This window comes from Bos indicus, chromosome 10, assembly GCF_029378745.1.
Source record: "Bos indicus isolate NIAB-ARS_2022 breed Sahiwal x Tharparkar chromosome 10, NIAB-ARS_B.indTharparkar_mat_pri_1.0, whole genome shotgun sequence".
Lineage (NCBI taxonomy): Eukaryota > Metazoa > Chordata > Mammalia > Artiodactyla > Bovidae > Bos > Bos indicus.
This window is the reverse complement of record NC_091769.1, coordinates 49,481,871-49,503,978: the sequence shown is the minus strand read 5'-3', so window position 1 is coordinate 49,503,978 and position 22,108 is coordinate 49,481,871. Positions and strand designations below refer to the sequence as shown.

The 22,108-nt window shown below is 42.1% G+C and overlaps 1 protein-coding gene across 3 annotated transcripts in view; it reads right to left on the bottom strand.

The window, feature by feature from the left end:
- The window catches only part of RORA (RAR related orphan receptor A), an 801,696-nt gene that overhangs the window by 4,964 nt on the left and 774,624 nt on the right, over window positions 1-22,108 (bottom strand). For all 3 annotated transcript variants that reach the window (XM_070796655.1, XM_070796657.1, XM_019968743.2), the window contains 4 exons: window positions 14,368-14,509; window positions 10,791-11,186; window positions 3,923-4,044; window positions 2,200-2,332 (listed from right to left, as the gene is read on the bottom strand). In XM_070796655.1, the coding sequence (XP_070652756.1) occupies window positions 2,200-2,332; window positions 3,923-4,044; window positions 10,791-11,186; window positions 14,368-14,509 (793 nt within the window). The remainder of the gene's footprint in view (window positions 1-2,199; window positions 2,333-3,922; window positions 4,045-10,790; window positions 11,187-14,367; window positions 14,510-22,108) is intronic.

Genomic DNA, 22,108 nt, shown 5'->3' with positions numbered 1-22,108 from the left:
CTCTAGCCCCAAGCATCCAGTATCATGCATCGAATCTGGACTGGCATCTCGTTTCATACATGGTATTTTACATGTTTCAATGCCATTTTCCCAAATCTTCCCACCCTCTCCCTCTCCCATAGAGTCCATAAGACTGTTCTATACATCAGTGTCTCTTTTGCTGTCTCGTACACAGGGTTACTGTTACCATCTTTCTAAATTCCATATATATGCGTTAGTATACTGTATTGATGTTTTTCCTTCTGGCTTACTTCACTCTGTATAATAGGCTCCAGTTTCATCCACCTCATTAGAACTGATTCAAATGTATTCTTTTTAAGGGCTGAGTAATACTCCATTGTGTATATGTACCATAGCTTTCTTATCCATTCATCTGCTGATGGACATCTAGGTTGCTTCCATGTCCTGGCTATTATAAACAGTGCTGCGATGAACATTGGGGTACACATGTCTCTTTCCCTTCTGGTTTCCTTGAATAGTCAAAGCAATCTTGAGAAAGAAGAATGGAACTGGAGGAATCAACCTACCTGACTTCAGGCTCTACTACAAAGCCACAGGTATCAAGACAGTATGGTACTGGCACAAAGACAGAAATATAGATCAATGGAATAAAATAGAAAGCCCAGAGATAAATCCACGCACATATGGACACCTTATCTTTGACAAAGGAGGCAAGAATATACAATGGATTAAAGACAATCTCTTTAACAAGTGGTGCTGGGAAATCTGGTCAACCACTTGTAAAAGAATGAAACTAGAACACTTTCTAACACCATACACAAAAATAAACTCAAAATGGATTAAAGATCTAAACGTAAGACCAGCAACTATAAAACTCCTAGAGGAGAACATAGGCAAAACACTCTCTGATATACATCACAGCAGGATCCTCTATGACCCACCTCCCGGAATATTGGAAATAAAAACAAAAATAAACAAATGGGACCTAATTAACCTTAAAAGCTTCTGCACATCAAAGGAAACTATTAGCAAGGTGAAAAGACAGCCTTCAGAATGGGAGAAAATAATAGCAAATGAAGCAACTGACAAACAACTAATCTCAAAAATATACAAGCAACTCCTACAGCTCAACTCCAGAAAAATAAATGACCCAATCAAAAAATGGGCCAAAGAACTAAATAGACATTTCTCCAAAGAAGACATACAGATGGCTAACAAACACATGAAAAGATGCTCAACATCACTCATTATCAGAGAAATGCAAATCAAAACCACTATGAGGTACCATTTCACACCAGTCAGAATGGCTGCGATCCAAAAGTCTACAAATAATAAATGCTGGAGAGGGTGTGGAGAAAAGGGAACCCTCTTACACTGTTGGTGGGAATGCAAACTAGTACAGCCACTATGGAGAACAGTGTGGAGATTCCTTAAAAAACGAAATAGAACTGCCTTATGATCCAGCAATCCCACTGCTGGGCATACACACTGAGGAAACTTATCTCTTTATTTAAAAGGGCAGAGTTCACTAGGGTAATTAAAGACTTCTGCCTAAGCTAAAGCCTGTATTACTTAAGAGAGATTGTGTCTTGCAAAAATACAGTCTTGGAGTTGCTAGAAACACATGTGTGCGTGCGTGCTCAGTTGTGTCTGACTCTTTGCAACCCCATGGACTGCAGCCCTCCAGGCTCCTCTGTCCATGGAATGTTTCAGGCAAGACTACTGGAACAGGTTGTCATTTTCATACTTCAGGGGATCTTCCTGACCCAGGAATGGAACCAGCGACTACTGGGTCTCCTACACTGACATGCAGATTCTTTATCACTGAGCCACCTGGGAAGCCCAGAAACACATAGAGTCCTGTTATTAAAACAAACAAACAAAAAGCCAGGGCTATCTCTCTGAATTCCATAAACAGCCATCTTCCTAACAACTTATCAAAACATCCTGAGGACCTGGGGCACAGAAACAAAACACAAGTGATGGTTAGGACTGGGGAATGCAGTGTGTCTTTCAAATTAATCTTTTCACAGAGAGAAGAAGCAAAATGGAGGGAATGTTTCCTTCAAATAACTCAAACATTAAAAAAAAAAATTCCTTAGTTTCTGCAAGTGAAACCTGAGCTATTATCATTTGGAGAAAAACTGTTCCCGACACCTTCCTTACCAAGCATTTCTTTAATAAGCTGGTGAAAGCAGGTTAGGAAGAGATCTCAAAATTCACTTGCAAAGCACATACCTGCTTTGAGAAGCACAATTTGATCGTTTTGACATAGTTCCATAAATCCATCAATGCGTTTGGCAAACTCCACCACGTACTGTATAGCTTCTGTAATTTTGATGGCACACAATTGCCACATCACCTCCCGCTGCTGTTGAAGAAGGAAATACATTAACATCCACGGTTACCCATATCTTTGACTCAGCTGTTTTAAGTTTTCCTATTGTGTACAATCCTTCTTTGGAAATAGATTCCCAAAAGCTAGAGGATTTAAGAATAAACAGTTGGCCAGTTACTTGGGTTACAATGATTGCTCCCAAGTTCTTTCTCATCTTCTTCAATTTCTCTCTTGCCATGTTGTTAGCAAAGGGCAGGGGGGAGATGTTATGGTCATAAAGGCAGCGGAAGATGAAAGCCCATGTGAGGAAAGTCACGCATGCCGCTGCTTTAACCCTGGGCCACAGAGAGCGGGAAAGTAGAATCTCCTTTTAAGCAATTACCTGGCCTTGGGGAATTTCATACCACTTTACTTGAGGAAGAGAAGAAAGGGGAGTCAGTTACATTTCCTGTGCGCCTGCTATGAGCTGGGTGTTTTCTGACATCCTTGTCTCATTTCACTTTCACAAGAACATTTTCTCATTTGCCATAAATGAACACAAATACTCAAAGAGGTTTCACAGCTAGGAGGTACTGGAGCTGGGATTTAAACCCCCGCATTTCTGGCTCTGAATCCTGTTTTGCACACCCTGTGGCTGTTTAATGCTTTCCTGCTTCCCATTGTAACTGTGGCTGCTGGTGCTACCTCAAAGGCAAGCAAGGTGATGTGCTGCTATTTCCCAACCTGTCGTGCTTAATGCCTTTTTATACAGCCACTCTCCAGTTTAGTTACAGGCTAACCTGGGTCCGTCTTGCTGCTCACTTACTTTCCCAATCGTAGTTTAAGGCTGTTTCCACCAATATAAGGGGGTGGGAGAAATACTCAATCAGGAGCCAGGGCTCATGGTCTAGTCCTGATGTTTTCAACCTCCAGCCGTAAGCTAAGGGATGTTAGTTTCCTTGTACGTTAAATGAAGAGGATTAACCTAAATAATCTCCACGGCACTTCCTAAACCAGCATTTCCATGATTTGGAGGGGAAATTGAAGCATTTTCTTTTCCTAAGGGCAGAATGGATAATTAAGTGTCCCCCTTCTCCAGCCCTGCCTTCCCATTTGAGTAATCTGTTGAGCAGTGTGTTTTATAGAAAAAAAATGAGTAGCAGCTGCACTACTTCTCAGTCTCATATTGCTAGATTCAGACTGGAGTTAGGATCATAGCTTCCAGATCTTTTTTTTTTGAACACATATTCTCTAAACTCCTTCTTTTTAACCTCTGAAACCATGAGGCTAAGATTATTTTACATCGACTTCCAGACCGTGAAATCTCCCATTGTGATATCGGGAAAACTCCCAACTCATTGAGGCTTTTGGAAGCAGCTTAATCTAGCCCCCTGTAGATAAATGATGGGACAAACATGTACAGTTATCAGAACAACAGAATCTCTGTGCTATTTCTGAAATTTTGCATAGTGACATTTCAGTAAGGTGACAAAGCCCCAGGAACATAATCAGCTCTGGAAGAAAGATTATTAAATAGAAATCTGGTATCTGATGAAAGACATTCATTTTTTGGTCTGTTTGTATTCAAATCTTTTCCATTTCCCAGCGTTGCCTCAATCTTAGGTAAAACTGTTCAGAGTCTACCTTGTTTTGATAATTCTCAATCTCCTCCTGCAGAAAGGTCTGCCACGTTATCTGCTGGAGCTCTTCTCTCAAGTATTGGCAAGTTTCCAGATGTGATTTAGATATATTCTGTGCAAGGTGTTCTAAGGAGAAAAACAGGAGATCACGACATGAAAAGCCATTCTTCTTTGGATAACCAGTGTTTTCCCTACTCAATTATTCAATTTAAAATGTAACAAGTATAAAGCAACAGGCTGAACCAGGTTTAATTATCTTGACATATTTAAGTAAGTAATCTGGAACGATTCTGTGTTTTAGAGCAGGAAGAAGGACAGGCAAAGCCAACATCTAACAATAAGACGGCATGCCTTCAAAGACCCTGCTAATCTTGACCTTCTGTGCCTTTACACTAGTGTCTGGGAGTAAGCAAATATCGACCTAGAAAAGTTGTGAAAAATGACTGACACAATCTCTACTTGGCATTTTTATGAAGACACATCTGCCACATACATTTATGGGGAGGGATTACTCTTGAAAAATTGGGAAATGGTATTTTGTATGACAACAATTATGTGTGGTATTTGTTTTTCCTGCAAAATTCAGAACAAGCATTGCTGAAAGCCTACCCAGTCGTTATATATATAGTGTGGTGGTTAAGAGCTGGACTTTGCAGCCAGATTGACTAGGTTGGAATCTCAGCTCTGCTATTTAGTAGTTCTGTGATTTTAGGTAAGTTACTTAACCTCTCTGTGCTTCAGTCTCCTGATATGTAAAATGAGAAAAATAGTACCTATTTCATAGAGCTTCTGTGAGAATTAAATGAGTTGAGCACTCAAAATAGAGAGGATAACACAGCATCTGTTACATAAAACATTTGTTCTCATACTGAAGTGTAAGGATTTTGGAGATATTAAAGAAATAGAAGCCAAACAAGTTTCTCAAGGAACTTATAATCTGGTGAACATGTACAGACATGCGGAAAGGACAATTCAAGACATTAGACAATAAAGCGTGAGGTTGAATTATATCAGAAGAGAAAGAAAAACAAAGGTAGTAGGTGCTATCAGGGAAGGGAGAGATGAGGAAAATTAGGCGATGCTTCTCGGCAGAAGAGGAACATTTGGACTGGATCCTGAAGAATGGGGAGGGTTTGGTAGGCAGAGGCCAGTGGTGTGAGGCAGTGGGCCAGTTCCACATTCGAGGGATGGTAATTGAAAGAACAAATATGGCATTTGTAGGAGATAGGAAGATGTGATAGAATGATGATTCAAAACAGGAATATTGGTAGGTAAGAGTCCAAATCCTGAAGGATCTGAATGTGGAGACTGAGAGTATGGACTTGACTGACAAGAGGAGTCAGTGGGATTCTCAAGGGGGAGCTCACATAAAGAACACTGTACTGGGAAACAGAACATGTAGTTCTGCCACCGGGGGACTGAAGGATGGAGAGCCTGGAGGACCAATTAGAAGGCTGCTGAAATCCAGACGTAAGGGACTAACGGCTTGAAATACGTTGCTAATAACTGTTACGGAGGGGAAGGACAATTAAAGACGTATTTTAAGGAAATCCCCCGGTGGTCCAGTGGTTAGGATTCCAGGCTTCCACTGCCGCAGGTGTGGATTCAATCTCCGGCTGGGGAACTAAGATCCTGCAAGCTGTGGGTGTGGCTATAAAAAGAAGTATTCTAAAGAAAAATTGATAAGATTCCAAGAATACAAAATCATACCCCAAAGTGATCCCCTCCTTGCATCTTGAATATAGAATAAGAAAGTTATTTAAAACAATGGTGCCGAGCGCAAACTTAGGAACTAATAAGACTATTTATTTAGAAATTTGTTACTGTCTTTCTCAAACAGAATCAGACTTGTTTGTGTGAAAACAGAGCCAGGATCACGTAAATGAAGCTTGAAACTAGAATCTCCTTAGAGAAACTGAAACACAGTAAACTCAACAACCCTACTTGGCAACACACAGACATGAAAACAACATAAGTAAACATCATAAACAATAAAACACAGATGCAAGGAAAAAATACAGGAAAGAGACAGAAACTGAGAGGGGAAAGACGGAGAAACCAGCAAATTATTTGTCTTAGAATCAGTGATGCTTGTGAAGAGAAGTGGGGAGTAAAGACAAAAATAATGGGGAAGCATAAACAAGAAAATAAATGTGTAAACAGTAAACCAATTTTTATAAATAGGGGGGAAAAATGATGTAGATGAAGGGTTCACAGGGAAGCTGGGGGAATCCTGGAAGGGGAAGAATGGGAAGAGGCTCTCGGTATTATCTTCCAGATCCTCCTTTTCTCTAGTTAACATGGTCAAGCATCTTCCTGTTTCATTTCATCCTAAAAATTGTCGCCCCTACCTGTTTGAGTCCAGCTTTTAGAAGCATTAACAAATGACGCAATGTTCCATGACCAGTAGAGGGCAGTGGCTGCATTCTCACCAGCTGCCTTTGATCGAAATTCAGACTTGATTTGGCAAGTGTAAGATTTTAGACACTTTCCTATTTTTAAGTCTCCATTTCAGCAAAGAAGAAAATGCTCAGATGGAGTAAAAGCTAAGGAGTTAGTGCAGTCTCTCAGACAAACAGTCTGGTATAGTGAAATACCTTGGAACTAAGAGTTGCTGCTACTGCTGCTGCTGCTGCTAAGTCGCGTTAGTCGTGTCCGACTCTGTGCGACCCCATAGACGGCAGCCCACCAGGCTCCCCCGTCCCTGGGATTCTCCAGGCAAGAACACTGGGGTGGGTTGCCATTTCCTTCTCCAATGCATGAAAGTGAAAAGTGAAAGGGAAGGTGCTCAGTCATGTCCGACTCCTAGCGACCCCATGGACTGCAGCCTACCAGGCTCCTCTGTCCATGGGATTTTCCAGGCAAGAGTACTGGAGTGGGGTGCCATTGCCTTCTCCGTGGAACTAAGAGTTAGGAGACCTCTTTTCTGGTCTGAGCTCAGTTGGGTAACTCATTTTGTGACAAGCAAATCAGTTCACTTCCTCAACCATGACTGTACATCAGTAGAGCCAAGGTCTAGATACTTCAGATAGAAAATCCTGTCTTCTAAGTCACAGATTTTCATAGTGGGATGGAACTTTAGATATTATCTGGTCCAAATCCTCCTCACTTTGTAGGTAATAACATTAACAATGATGATGAAAGATGACACTGAGGTAGAGTTTACTATGTGCTATGTGCACATATACACACACACATACATATACACGTACACAGTCATACACACACACACACACACACATTTTATCCTTAGTCTTTATGACAACAAATCTAGGGAGAAAGATACTAATGACAATTGTACTAATTATCCCCATTTTACAGATGAAAAAACCAAGCCACAGTGAGGTTAAGTGACTTTCAAGGTGTCATAGCTGGCAAGCGGACAGTGATTCAAACATATACAAAAGCTCCAGAATCCATGCTCTGAATCTTTACATTCCATGGGTAGGGAGATTGCAGCTTACAGAGATAACGTGACTTATACTAGGTTGTACAACCTACAGCAAAGCTAGAATCACTCACATAAGCTGACTTCTTGTCTCATGCTTTGCCCAGCTGTCTCTCATAGAAGGCTTTAGTAATTATAGTAATAACTGCAATTAGCTGTTTTATTTTTTATTTCTTTTTCTTTCTTTTTTTTACTACACCACTTGGCTTGCTGGATCTTGGTTCCCTAGCCAGATCTGTTTGTGTGAAAACAGAGCCAGGATCACCTAAATGAAACTTGAAACTAGATCCTCTAACCAGGGATGGAACCAAGGACCCACGGCAGTGAAAGCACCATGTCCTAACCGCTGGCACGCCAGTGAATTCCCGAGTCAACTTTTAAAAAAAATGAACATAGATTGTTTATCTGGAGTATGTAACTCAGGTACTAAGTGTATTGGGTGGGCCAAAAAGTTTGTTTGGGCTTTTCCATAAGACGTTACAGAAAAACCCCAACAAACTTTTTGGCCCACCCAATACATAAAGGGCAAAATTTCACAGCCAGAAAGTCAGATATATTTCACTAAAAGTAATGGAGTGTAGATACTATTACGGAAAGAATTGATCTTAGGATATGTTAATTTACAATTTTTTCCAATTGCACAAGTGGTTTCATTTGTTTCAAATCTAATGACAAAATTTAGCCTAAAATGAAGTTTTTAGTTAAAGAAAGAGCAGGGACTTAAACCCTAAAGGAAATGTCAGGGAATTTTTGGAGAGCTTTATTTTGGAGAGCATTAGCAAAGTCTTTGACCACTTTTAAGCCACTCTTAACCCCTCAAACAATTTTACACATGTAAATGGGACAGAAAATCAGAACCCCATTACATCCTTTTTCCAGTTAAATTCTTGTTTAGTTTTGGGTTTGCAGAAAATCCTGATGATGACTTAATTTTATTCATTGTGGGAAATGCCACAATACATGTGAACAATCCCTAGTTTAGGAGAAAGTGGAGAATGGAGGAAAGCACAGGGCTCCCAGGCTCACTGGAGGTGACAGCTATGGAAGAGGAAAGAGCTTGGTCAGGGAAGAGGGGCTGGGGAGGCTGAGTGCACTTTCAGCCCAAGTGCCACGTTCAGGAGCCACACACAGGCCAAGCCGTGTGGGTTACCTCCGGGTTGAACATCCGACAAGCAAACAGGAGAGATTCACTCGTATTTCTCATCAAGTGGAAGCACACCTAAAGTGAGTCAGGTCATCTTTCATGATATCATGTCAGCTTTCAATCAAATCCTTATTCATTTCTGAAAATTTTACTTTCATTACAGCTCTGCTTAAGGTTCAGCCAACCAAGATCTCATGACAAAAACGGAAGGTTTTTGTTCTAGTTCAAGAAAAAAAAAAAAAAAAAAATCAAACCTACCTCTGCTCAGCTTGGCTTCTAGTTCAGAGGTTTCTCTGTTAATCAAAAGAGCTGTGCTACACCTTTAATGCTGTGCAGTGGTTAAAGACCAGGCTTAAAATGTCCCTGCTCTTGAGGATTTAAATTTAGACCCACAAAAAGGTGCTTGTGTAAAAACCGTAAAGAACATTCAATTTGTTATATTTGGAGAAAGATTTTACTGGAAATATAAATTTCACTTAAAAACTGTTTTGTGGGGTACAGAGGTAGAGGAAACCATCTAAAGAACACAACCGTTATTTCTGTGAACCAAGGACATCTGTGCTCAAGTCAGAACCTGCTGGTTCTTTTCCATGTTCAGTCTTCCTTCTCTCCTGGTCTTCACTTAGTCACCCCCACAGCAACTAATTGAAATATCCCAGAGGATTATAACCTTGTATGAGGAACCACGGGGTGAAACAGATCAATTTCGCAAACAGCAAAGGTCCTTATCAAAGTTTCTCTAATAATAGTGCTGTACTTAAAAATCGATTAAATATAACAGAGGATGTTATAACACGACTCCCTTGAAATGAAAAGCTTTCTATTGTCTGTGCTAACATTTCTAGGTCACATCTCCCAAGAAGCACCAATGTCACAGGAATGAGGAAATGACAGTTTTTTTTTTTTTTTTTTTGCATGGTGAGTCTTCTATGGAATACATCAGTTTTGTCATTAACATCCATCACCAAAATTTTGGAAAGTAAAGAAGCCAATTTCCCTTTACTGTTTATAGACTACATCACAGTTGCAAAGGTGAGATGCATACAGGGACTGGGAAGTGATGTAAATGCCGAGTGGGATGGACCCATGGAAAGGTGGGAGGCCTTGACTGGTACCAGTTGGTTGTTGACATTTACAAATACTGACCCAGTGTAATCAGATCATTTTTCTCCCCTCCCACAAGAAACTGAAAATCTGAACTTTCAGATGGAATCCTCCAGGTTTAAATTTTTAGCAACTAATTCAAAAATTGAAAAGCTCTGCACTGGTTAAAAAACCATGTTTATGGGCCAGGTTAAGTTGGTGGGTTGCCATTTTTATAACTTCCAGTATAAATCAATACTTAGAATATAATGAAAGCAAAGGAGTTGGTGGGGCCATTCCCTGAGCTTATAGTTTTCTCTGGAATTTAAGACTGCTTTAAGTTCATGTTGTCTCAGCTCCGAAGCTGAGAGGTCGGTCAGTTTCTTGGACATGTGACGGGAGACAGTGGATAGAGAAAAGCAAGGGGAAAGGTAGAATTATGAAGTGCTTCCAAGGGAGACTACCCTGCTGGCTCAGACGGTACAGAATCCTCCTGCAATGCAGAAGACCTGGGTTTGATCCCTGGGTTAGGAAGATCCCCTGGGGAAGGGAATGGCTACCCACTCCAGTGTTCTTACCTGGGTACTTCCACGGGCAAAGGAGCCTGGAGGGCTATGGTCCATGCGGTCACAAAGAGTTGGACATGACTGAGCAACTATCACTTTCACTTTCCCAATGGTAAAGGTGACTTGCCCTTCTGCTGCTGCTGCTGCTAAGCTGCTTCAGTCATGTCTGATTCTGTGCGACCCCATAGACGGCAGCCCACCAGGCTCCCCCGTCCCTGGGATTCTCCAGGCAAGAACACTGGAGTGGGTTGCCATTTCCTTCTCCAATGCATGAAAGGGAAAAGTGAAAGTGAAGTCGCTCAGTTCTGTCCGACCCTCAGCGACCCTATGGACTGCAGCCTACCAGGCTCCTCCATCCATGGGATTTTCCAGGCAAGAGTACTGGAGGGGGGTGCCATGGCCTTCTCCAGAATTGCCCTTCTAAATGCATGTTTTGTTTTTTTTTTTCTGTGGGGCATGTGGGATCTTAGTTCCCTGACCAAGCATTGGAAGCGCAGTCTTAACCACTGGACAACCAGGGAAGTCCCTAGACGCATCATTTTAATATCATAACTTAGAGGAAAGTCAGACATATCCCATTTCCTTCAAAGGCATCAGTAGTACATCCCAATGGAAACACAGAAGCCATTACCTAGTTCTGCCATGGACACAGTTGGGGAAGTCTCTCCATTGGTGAAAGAGCAGTAGGGGAAGAAGCCTGATGCTGGTGTGTAGTCACATATGGGTTCTGGTTTGATTCCATTGATATCAAGACCTGACTGGTCCGGGGAAGGCTGTATGTCCAGGTAGAAGCTGCTGACGGCAGAGTCTGCCTTGCTGCCCTCGGGGGTGTGCCCGTCGATGTAGTTGCTGAGGTCATCGTGAAGCTCCGTGAGCCCGTTGGCCGAGATGTTATAGGTGGGAGTCAGCGGCTCGGCCTCTCCAGGCTGCTGTTGGTGGTCTCGCTGCTGCTGCTGCATCCGGTGCTTCTGTACTTCTGCATACAAGCTGTCTCTCTGCTTTTTCGACATGCGGCCAAATTTTACAGCTGGAAGAAAAAAGCCAAGCCACACCATATACAATATGTTTTTCTCCATGATCCTCTCTGGTATGCTTTAGGACTTCCTTTGAAGTTGAAGATAATTTTAATCAAAAACCACATAACCACCAAATAAGGACATGATCCAGAGGTGAAAACGGTCCTACCTCACATAGGCTTGCTCCACATCCCTGACAGCAAAGATACATCCTGGAGGAGCTAAGTTTCAGAAACAGACCCAGGGCTGGTAGAAGAGACCTAGAGCAATGATCAGCTTGGTTTTCATGCTGTCACATAACCCTATGCTCAGTGGGAGCTACTGGACTGCGGTTTGATGGGTTTGTTCCCTCTCGACCCAGGCAGTTGGTCTAGACACTTCTTTTCTTAGTGTTCAGACTCGAGCACAGGGATGCACAAACTCACCGGTCTACATCAGGGCACAAGCAGTCAAATCTCCACATGCGTTCATTTCACTAATCCGTACACTTAGATGAGTTTCTTTCTGATCAAATTGCCAAATCTGGGGCTTCCCGGAGCAAGCTCAACAGACTGCATGAAGCATTTGCAATTCCCTGGGTTACACCTCTGAGTGTACCCCTCGCCTGCTCCTGGGTCATGTGGCCCCTTTGAAACCCTTGGACCCATCTTAAAAGGATACGTTCTGCTATTCTCATTGAGCCTCAAGTGAAAAAGAATATTAGGATTTTGGAAGTGGTAGGCATGGACAGAGGGGCCTGGTACACTGCAGTCCATGGGGTCGCTAAGAGTCGGACACGACTGAGCGACTTCCCTTTCACTTTTTACTTTCATGCATTGGAGAAGGAAATGGCAACCCACTCCAGTGTTCTTGCCTGGAGAATCCCAGGGACAGGGGAGCCTGGTGGGCTGCCGTCTATGGGGTCGCACAGAGTCAGACACGACTGAGTGACTTAGCAGCAGCAGCAACTGCAGCTCTGGGGAAGATCCCTGCCAGGAGAATTTGTGTTCGCAGCCCTTCTCTGTGCCATGTGTCCCCACGTTTAAAGTGGAACAGTGACTGGAGTAACTTTCCAGTTCACTTAGCATTTCAAATGATTTCTCTTGAAACATCGAGATAACTGAGAAAAAAAAAAACTCTGTGATTTCCTGGTCTGAACTCCCCCACTAACCCATTTATTTCTCAGCCTAAGTAGGTATAGATAAAGCCTCTGGCGGAGGGACTAAGATCTCCTGATTATGGTTAAATTTACACCCGACTGGGTAGATGAATTCACACATTTGACCATCAACAAAATTCTGTGAGTCTTGGGGCAAGAGGCAGGGTAGATGGAAGTGAAGTTGGGAATCAGTGCCCAGCCCAACTTGTGGGATCCTTTTCCTGCCAAGGAGGATGTGGTTTCCTTTTGCCTAGAGGAAACAAGTGAGCAGGACTCTGGGCAACTTCCAGTATCCATGGCTCAGGTGACAAATTGGGTGGGACTTGTTAGATAGCAGTCAGGCTGATGTGGGCTATGAATTTCAGGCCTAAAACTGTCGTCGTTTAGTCGCTAAGTCACGTCTGACTCTTTTGCGACCCCGTGGACTATAGCCTGCCAGCATCCTCTGTCCATGAGATTTCCCAGGCAAGAATACTGGAGTGGGTTGCCATTTCCTCCTCCAAGGGATCCTCTGGAACCAGGGGTTGAATCACGTCTCCTGCATTGGCAGGTGGATGCTTTGCTGCTAAGCCACCAGGGAGGCCCTGTCTAAAATTGTATAAGCCCCCAAATTCACTCCAAGCCCACAATAACATGAGCTGTCACTTATATACAAAATCTTCACAAGGCATACTGAAGGTACTTAATTCTTTTTGAAAAGAATAGTCTAGAATCCCCAAAGGGATTAATACCTCTAATTAATAGGGGGAAACTGGTTCTGCCATGACTCTGAATTGTGTTCTCTTTTCTTAATGTTAAAAAACAGTAATCACACTATCCCCTAAGTGAAATAAATGGATCAGGTTTTTGTTTTTTGGCCACAGCACACAGCTTGTGGGATCTGAGTTCCCTGACCAGGGATCAAACCCATGGCCCTTGTAGTGGAAGCATGAAGTCCTTACCACTGGACCACCAGGGAATTCCCTGGATTAGGTTTTGAGAAAATGCACACCCATCTGTGATTTTTTAACTTACAGACTCATAAGAGATAAACCTAGTTGTGTGAGTTCAGGGCCACTGGAAGTTGAAATCTGTAGAGTTGCATATCACAGGAATTTCAGAGGATATGGTGTAAGTTTTATGACTTGCATCTTCTGATCCGCAAAACTTCCCTTTGCTTCTACAAATTCTAAGAGGCAATCCTGTGTACAACTTGTGCCTGGGTAGGTCCACAGGCCCGAGAACTTCTGATTCTAGGGAAAGCAGACACTCAGAACACCTGTCTAGCAGCCTGAAAGGTTTTTCAGACCCTTATTTTTCCAGGGTCTGAAACTCCACTGGAAGTGATGTTTCCTTCAGAGGGATCTCTCACGGTAGCCAACCAGCCAGTATATTCAGAAAAGTCCTTAAACTGTATCTACTGTGCTATCAGCCCAATTTTCTTATATAAGAATAGCCTTGAAATCTGGTGTTGATTATTTAGTGCACTGAAAACAATTTTCCAGGAAGATCCTAAACTGTTTTGCAACTGTTAAAATAGCTTGTTTTAATGAAAAGAACATTTGTCATTGAGGCCTGCTTTGCACTATTTCCACACATACTGGATGTACAAATATTTGACTTTGGATCCAGTTAGCATAACAGCTAATGCGTCCCAACTGCCAATAAGCTGACTAGTATAAAGCACATAACAATTAACTCTGCCTTGTGTTTTCTATGAGAAAAAAAAAAATACTTCTAGAAGGTATCCTTTTTCAGACCCTCAGGTGACACCTTACCTCCCATCAATCCATCCACCTGCAATGACTTAAACATCAAAAATCTGAAGGTGTTCTGACCACATAGACATTTCTTCTCCATGCCCCCCATCCTGCCCTGCATCAGCCAGTGAGCTGACTGGATGGTTTATGGATGAGAAAGTAACTGCTGTGATACCCACAGGGATGCCAGAGGAGGGAAGACTGGAGGGGGTGGTGAGGGACAGAGGGGACATATTCTGGCAGACTTGGGTCCAGGCTTCAGAAGGTACTTTCACAACCCTGTGCTATTATGCAACATAGGCTGCGAGAGCTCACCATCTCGAGACATCCCCACGGCAAGGCATTTCTGTAATCGACAGTGCTGGCAGCGGTTTCTACTGGTTCGATCAATCAAACAGTTCTTTTGACGAGGACAGGAGTAGGTGGCATTGCTTTGCTGACTTCTCCTGAAAAAGCCCTGTGATTCAGTTATGAAATAGAAAACAGGTTAGTGTCAGCTTGAGCTGAATGATACTAAAGGCAGGAAAGGAAGCGCCCGTCGGCATGAATATTTAATGGAGAATTAAAGTTGTAGCACAATCATCCTGGAAACCATTAATGAAATTAAAGTCACTTCTTTTTCCTTGAGTAAAATGGGTCCCCAGAGCCCAATCCTCTGTCCCTTACACATGCAAAACTTTCTTTAATTGCAATAGACATTTGCTTATGTAGAAGGAAGAGGACCAGGCCCTGTTCTTGGCTTCTAATGATTGAAAGCTATATGCTTAATAACAGTGGCACAAAGGCACTCATCTTTAACCTTCACCTCCAACACATTTTTAGTAGAATAAACAGAATGCTTCTCCGTATGCCCAGAGACGAGAAAGTGCTAACCTAAGCGGACACTGTGGCAGTCTCAACTAGACCAAATAAATCCACCACTCTTTAGGTATCTTTCATTCCCCAAGTCAGAATCTACTGCTCTAAGAAGTTAAATGACACGTGGGTGGATTATCTTGGCAGATCAACCAGACTGGGAATACTCTACCCTTGAGAGTTTGGAAAAACCATCTTTTCAGAATCAAGGACTTTCAGATTGAACAAATCTGAGCTGATGTTCATCAAGTCCCACGTTATTTGTTAAGCACTGTTTTGTAAATAAGAAGGTGTAATAAGATGCATAAGGAGTACTGACCTCAAGGATTCCATTCATTTACTCATTTATTTATTGATTCATTCATTTTTGCTAACTCCTTGAGCTAGATTCTTTCTAGCTCATTAATGTTCATTGCTTAGTCTTTTCTTAAAGCTGTCAGTGTTCCTTTTAGTTACATTTTGGTAGCAACCCATGAGTTTTGGTATATAGTATTTTCATGATTATTCAATATGAAACACGTTCTAGTTTTCAATAGATCTCTTTTTTAATCCATATGTTATTTAGAAGCACATTTTAAAAAGCTAAAGTAAGGTTGATTTACAATGTTGCATTAGCTTCTGGTGTACAGCAAAGTAACTCAATTAGATATACTCTTTTTCAGATTCTTTTCCATCATAGGTTATTACAAGGTATTGAATATAGTTTCCTGGGCTATATAATAGAAACTTGTTATTTATACAAGCACATTTCTTATTTTACAAATGCATGTGGGGTTTGTTTCTGGTTATTGCTTGATAGTTGACTTATCTCTCATTGGTTTTGAAAACTAGGAATGTATTCTGGAAAAAAAAAAAAAAAGGTAACCAGAGCCATTTCTATGAAGCAGAACCATGAAGGTTACAAAAGTCTGTTATCATCTTTAAATCTTTAATGGCAACGATAGTTGACCATGACCAAGGGGACACCAGTACCAAAGGGTAAGGTAAAACCCTGAAGAACGGATAGAATGACAGAGTGCTGGGCAAACTGATACGAGTGCTCTCTCACCAGAAGATTTTTCTGGAGGCCAACTTGGCAGTTATACTAAAATCCTTTAAAAACAGGCCTATCCACTGAACTAGAAATTATTCTTTAAGGAATATATTTTAAAGGCATGATAAGAAAGGTACAAGGATTTACCTACTTGGATGTTCATCACAGCACTATCTGTAAGGTAAGACACATTTATAAACATGCTAAATGTCCAACAGTAGTGAACTGGAAGAGTCATGTTGGATATCTGTATATTCAGCAACCACTAAAAATGGTATTTCAGAAGTACAATTATTGACATACGGTGGTGATAGAAATGTACTACTTAATAACAAAAAAACAGCTAAAGAACTAAACACAATATAATCCAATTTTGGAGGGAAAATCCATATATTTAACACAGAAGAAACCTTTGGAAAATTATGCCCTCAAATGAAAACAAATGCTGATCTTTTTTTTTTTTTTTGGTTTGTTTATCTGTGCTTTTTGATTTTTCTATACTATGTGAGTGGAAAGGTATTCGAGCTACACAAGAAGAACTATTCACTACATCTGCTTTTTTCCCTGACAGCTGGGGACTCTGTGGATTAAGTCATGGTTCTGATGGATATAACCTCGGTTTCCAGTTTTTTCCTTTTGGAGACCAACCTAGGATGGGAGGGGCAGGCACTGACCTTTTACCAACTCTCTGATGTCTACCAAGCTATTCACTAACCAACGTGGGCAAGGTTAGGGGCCCAGGATCTCAATCTCTCTACTATACTTCAAATTTTCCTGATATCAAGTCTGATCTCTACTGTGAGGCAATCCCTCTTCTCTCAAAATATCTAAAGCTGTTTTTCTTTTTTTTTCCTTAATGTGTTTCTTTTCTCTGTGACAAGAAAGTGAGAAGTAAAACTTTCTTGGCACTTAATAGACTTCAAGAAAATATAAATGGTAACAGAGGCAGACGATCCTTAAAAAGAGATACCAAGAGGTCACCTGTCTATGTATTCGGTCGAGTCAGGGACATATAATCTCTGCCAAGGCTGAAAGGTATTTCGTTCTTTCTTGAGACTATACCACTCCATGTTTGCTGTCACTGCAGGGGCTTGTTTGTTTGATCAGTTGCTCAGTCACATCCGACCCTTTGTGACCCCACGGACTGCAGCACACCAGGCTTCCCTGCCCTTCACCATCTCCCAGAGCTTGCTCAAACTCAGGTGATTGAGTAGGTATTGCCATCTAACCATCTCGTCCTCTGTCGTCCCCTTCTCCTCCTGCCTTCAATCTTTCTCAGCATCAGAGTCTTTGCAATGAGTTGGCTCTTTGCATCAGATGGCCAAAGTATGGGAGTTTCAGTTTCAGGATCAGTCCTTCCAATGAATATTCAGGATTGATTGGTTTCATCTCCTTGCAGTCCAGGGGACTCTCAAGAGTCTTCTCCAACACCACAGTTCAAAAGCATCAATTCTTCGGCGCTCAGCCTTCTTTATGGAAGTGGAAGTGACAAACAGATTCAAGGGATTAGACCTGATAGAGAGCTTGAAGAACTATGTACAGAGGTTCACAACATTGTACAGCAGGCAGTGATCAAAACCATCCCCAAGAAAAAGAAATGCAAAAAGGCAAAATGGTTGTCTGAGGAGGGCTTACAAACAGCTGAGAAAAGAAGTGAAAGGCAAAGGAGAAAAGGAAAGACATAACCATCTGAATGCAGAGTTCCAAAGAACAGCAAGGAGAGATAAGAAAGCCTTCCTAAATGCACGATGCAAAGATAAGAGGAAAACAATAGAATGGGAAAGACTAGAGATCTCTTCAAAAATGAGAGATACCAAGGGAACATTTCATGCAAAGATGGGCACAATAAAGGACAGAAACGGTATGGACCTAACAGAAGCAGAAGATATTAAGAAGAGGTGGCAAGAATACACAGAACATCTATACAAAAAAGATATTAATGACCTGGATAACCGTGATGGTGTGACCACTCACCTACAGACAGACATCTTGGAGTGCGAAGTCAAGTGGATCTGAGGAAGCATCACTACAAACAAAGCTAGTGAAGGTGATGGAATTCCAGCTGAGCTATTTCAAATCCTAAAAGATGATGCTGTGAAAGTGCTGCACTCAACATGCCAGCAAATTTGGAAAACTCAGCAGAGGCCACAGGACTGGAAAAGGTCAGTTTTCACTCCAATCTCAAAGAATGTTCAAACTACCACATAACTGTACGCATCTCACATGCTAGCAAAGTAATGCTCAAAATACTCCAAGTTAGGCTTCAACAGAACGTGAACTGAGAACTTCCAGATGTGCAAGTTGGTTTTACAAATGACAGAGGAACCAGAGATCAAATTGCCAACATCTGCTGGGTCAGAGAAAAATCAAGAGAATTCCAGAAAAAAACATCTACTTCTGCTTCATTGACTATGTTAAAGCCTTTCACTGTGTAGATCACAACAAACTGGAAAATCCTTCAAGAACTGGGAATATCAGACAACCTTACCTGCCTCCTACAAAACCTGTATCCTTGTCAAGAAGCAATAGTTAGAACTGGACATGGAACAACATACTGGTTCCAAATTGGGAAAGGAGTACGTCCTGTATATCATCACCCTGCTTATTTAACTTATATGCAGAGTACATCATGTAAAATGCCAGGCTGGATAAAGCACAAGCTGGAATCAAGATTGTTGGGAGAAATATCAATAACCTCAAATACGCAGATGATACCAGCCTAATGGCAGAAAGTGAAGAGGAACTAAAGAACCCCTTGATGAAGGTAAAAGAGGAGAGTGAGAAAGCTGGCTTAAAACTCAATATTCAAAAAACAAAGATCATGGCATCTGGTCTCATCACTTCATGGCAAATAGATGGGGAAACAATGGAAACAGTGAGAAACTTTATGGTCTTGGGCTCCAAAATCACTGTGGATGGTTACTGTAGCCATGAAATAAAAAGACATTCCTTGAAAGAAAAGCTATGACAGACCTAGAGAGCATATTAAAAAGCAGAGACATTATTTGCTGACAAAGGTCCATTAGTCAAAGCTACAGTTTTTTCGGTAGTCATATATAGATGTGAGTTTGACCTAAGCAGGGGTTTAGTTTGTGTTTCCTTTTGCTGATAAAAGGGAAAAAAAGGGTCTGTGTCACAAGGATTCTGTTCCATTTTGTTCTCTAATCACTGAATATGAAGAATGTCTACACGATCTCTCTTTTTTTTCTTTAAATGGAGCCAGTATATGCAGACTGCACCATTATCTCCCAGGACCTCGTCTATAGACCAAATCACAGTATCTGCCACCTTTCTTTCCAGGTTCTTTTGTACCTTTAGTATTCTTAGGATCCTTTACATGTCTCCACTTTCTTAAAAACTAAGAAATCCATGTCTAGACACCACTCTTGAATAATGCTTGGGTCATTATCAAGGGGAAAAAAGGTTACTCTTTAGGTTTTACACATTAAACTTAAGTGAACATCAAACCACCACTAATCAAGTTCCAAAATGTTAGCACAGAAGCCATATACAACCACCAGTTTGCTCTGCTAAAAGGGAACCGTGAGAGGGAATAATGATAATGATACTGGTGAAGATATGATGGAAGGAGAGATCTTAATGAATGCATTATTTTAAATATATTTTTTAATGTGGACCATTTGTAAAGTCTTTACTGCATTTGTTACAATATTGCTTCTGTTGTTCGTGTTCTGTTTTTTTGGCCATGAGGCATGTGGGGTCTTAGCGGATTGAACTCACATTCCTTGCATTGGAAGGTGGAGTCTTAACCACTGGTCTGCCACGGAAGTCTTCTAATCATATCTATTTATACTGTATTTTCAATGCTTTCACATCTTGAGGTCTTGCTAACTCAGAGCCGATTACACTTCCCAGGGCTACCTAGCTTCTAGAAATAGCAAACAACTTGCCTGGGAGCATACAACCAACCAATCCGGAGACTAGACCGGTCACCGCCTCCCAGGTTTTCCTCGCCCTCTCTCTGCCTCTGACTGACACGGCTTCTCACTGTGGTCCCCTGTGTGGCATGCTATGCCTCCTATTTCTGCTGCTGCTAAGTCACTTCAGTCGTGTCCGACTCTGTGCGACCCTAGAGACGGCAGCCCACCAGGCTCCCCCGTCCCTGGGATTCTCCAGGCAAGAACACTGGAGTGGGTTGCCATGTCCTTCTCCAATGCATGAAAGTGAGAAGTGAAAGTGAAGTCGCTCAGTTGTGTCGGACTCTTCGCAACCCCATGGACTGCAGCCTACCAGGCTCCTCCGTCCATGGGGTTTTCCAGGCAAGAGTACTGGAGTGGGGTGCCATTGCCTTCTCCAATTTCTAGGGACCTATGTTATAACCAATTTCTCTCCCTTCGTGGCGGTCATGTTTGTGTCTTAGTTGTCTTACCGTATCTGATTAACACCAATCCCAGGTAGCATTAAAGCGTGCTGATTATTTGCTCGTCACCCTGTGCTTTATATGGATTCCATCACTTAATTTTTTTAAATTATTGGAGGATAATTGCTTTATAACGTTGTGTTGGTTTCTGCTGTACAACAACACGAATCAGCCTATATCAGCCTATGGACCAGTATACATGCGTCCCCTCCCTCTGAAGCCTCCCTCGCCCTGCCATCCCACCCCTCCAGGTCATCACAGAGTGCCGGGCTGGGCTCCCCGTGTTCTGCAGCAGCTTCCCACCAGCTAGCTGTTTCACAGATGGGAGTGTGCACATGTCAGCGCTGCTCTCTCAGTCCGTGCCCCTACTCCTTCCCCCGCCGTGTCCAAGTCCGTTCTCCACGTCTGGGTCTCCATTCCCGCCCTGCAAGTAGGCTCATCAGTACCATTTTTTAGGTTCCATATATATGATTAATATATGACATTTGTTTTTCTCTTCCTGACTTACTTCATTCTGTGTAAGAGGCTTTAATTTTGACAAGGGCAGCCTGAGGCAGGCACTATCATTTTCCTGGTTTTTAGGTCAAAGAACCTGAGGCTTAGAGAGGCACTAGCTCAGAACCCAAACCCCTCCCCACTCTCCCCCCTCCCCCTGCCCCCCCCCCCCCGCCCCCCAGCGTGGGATAAAGTCAGGATCTGAATTCAGGTGGTTTAATTCCAGAACTCACACTTTTATCCCTTTTGTTGTTCTTCTGCTTCTTTTGTGTGTCAAAAAGGATTCCCACTTGGGGGTTCTTACAGAAGGTGACCATTAAAGGAAGCAGTGTCAAGACACAAGGTATGCATGATCAAGGAGCAAGACTGATCTGTTCTGAAATTAGTTTTCCTCCCGGTTAACCCCTTTAGCTGGCCATGTTGTCACTGCCCAGGCATTTAATAAATTCCTCTTCTATAGCCACCTCCTGATGTGGGTTATTCACACAAGAAAGTCAGTTTCACAATTTCATGATTTTTCCCTCATTTATCACCAGGAGGGTTATGTCCTCTTTAATTCACCCTAGTTATTTCTAGATTACTTTGGCTCATTTAGAAAACAAAACAATAACAACAACAAACTGAATCCAAGGCGCAGTCACTATCTTTAAAGATGTCTGAGAAATTGTACCACCTATTTGCAAGACAAATCCATGAGGCTTTCCACATGCTCTTGAAGCAATGGTGCTGAGGCCGGAACCAATACGTGAAAAAGGACTCCACTTCTTTAGCTGTCTCAACTCCGAAGGGCTTGGGGAAAGCAAACGTGCAAATAGACACACCTTACTCTTTACAATCCCATTTACTTCTCACTGAGTCATTTGAGCAAGTGCCTGTGGAAAGTTCAGGGAGTGGCAGCACTAAGAACCACAGGAAAAAACCTTTCTTTTGGACTAAGTTGACAGCCCACAAGGCTAGCTATCAAATACCAAAGGGGAGGGGTCAGGCAGGTTTATAAGGTGAGAGCCATGGAGGGAGGGAAAGGGTAAGCCTAGGTGAATCAGACACACCAAACTCTGCCTTTCAGATAGAACGAGGGCTTGGTGTTCCTTTCCTGCCCCTTGTCTCCCCTTAAAACAACAACAACAAAACTCCACAACCCTACAGGGATTTCCCTGGTGGTACAGTGGTTAAGATTCTGAACTTTCAATGCAGGGCACATGGGTTCAATCCTTGATCAGGGAACAAGAATGCCACGTGTCACAAGGCACGGCCAATAAACAAAAAAATAAGAACTCTTCATTTCAGTATAT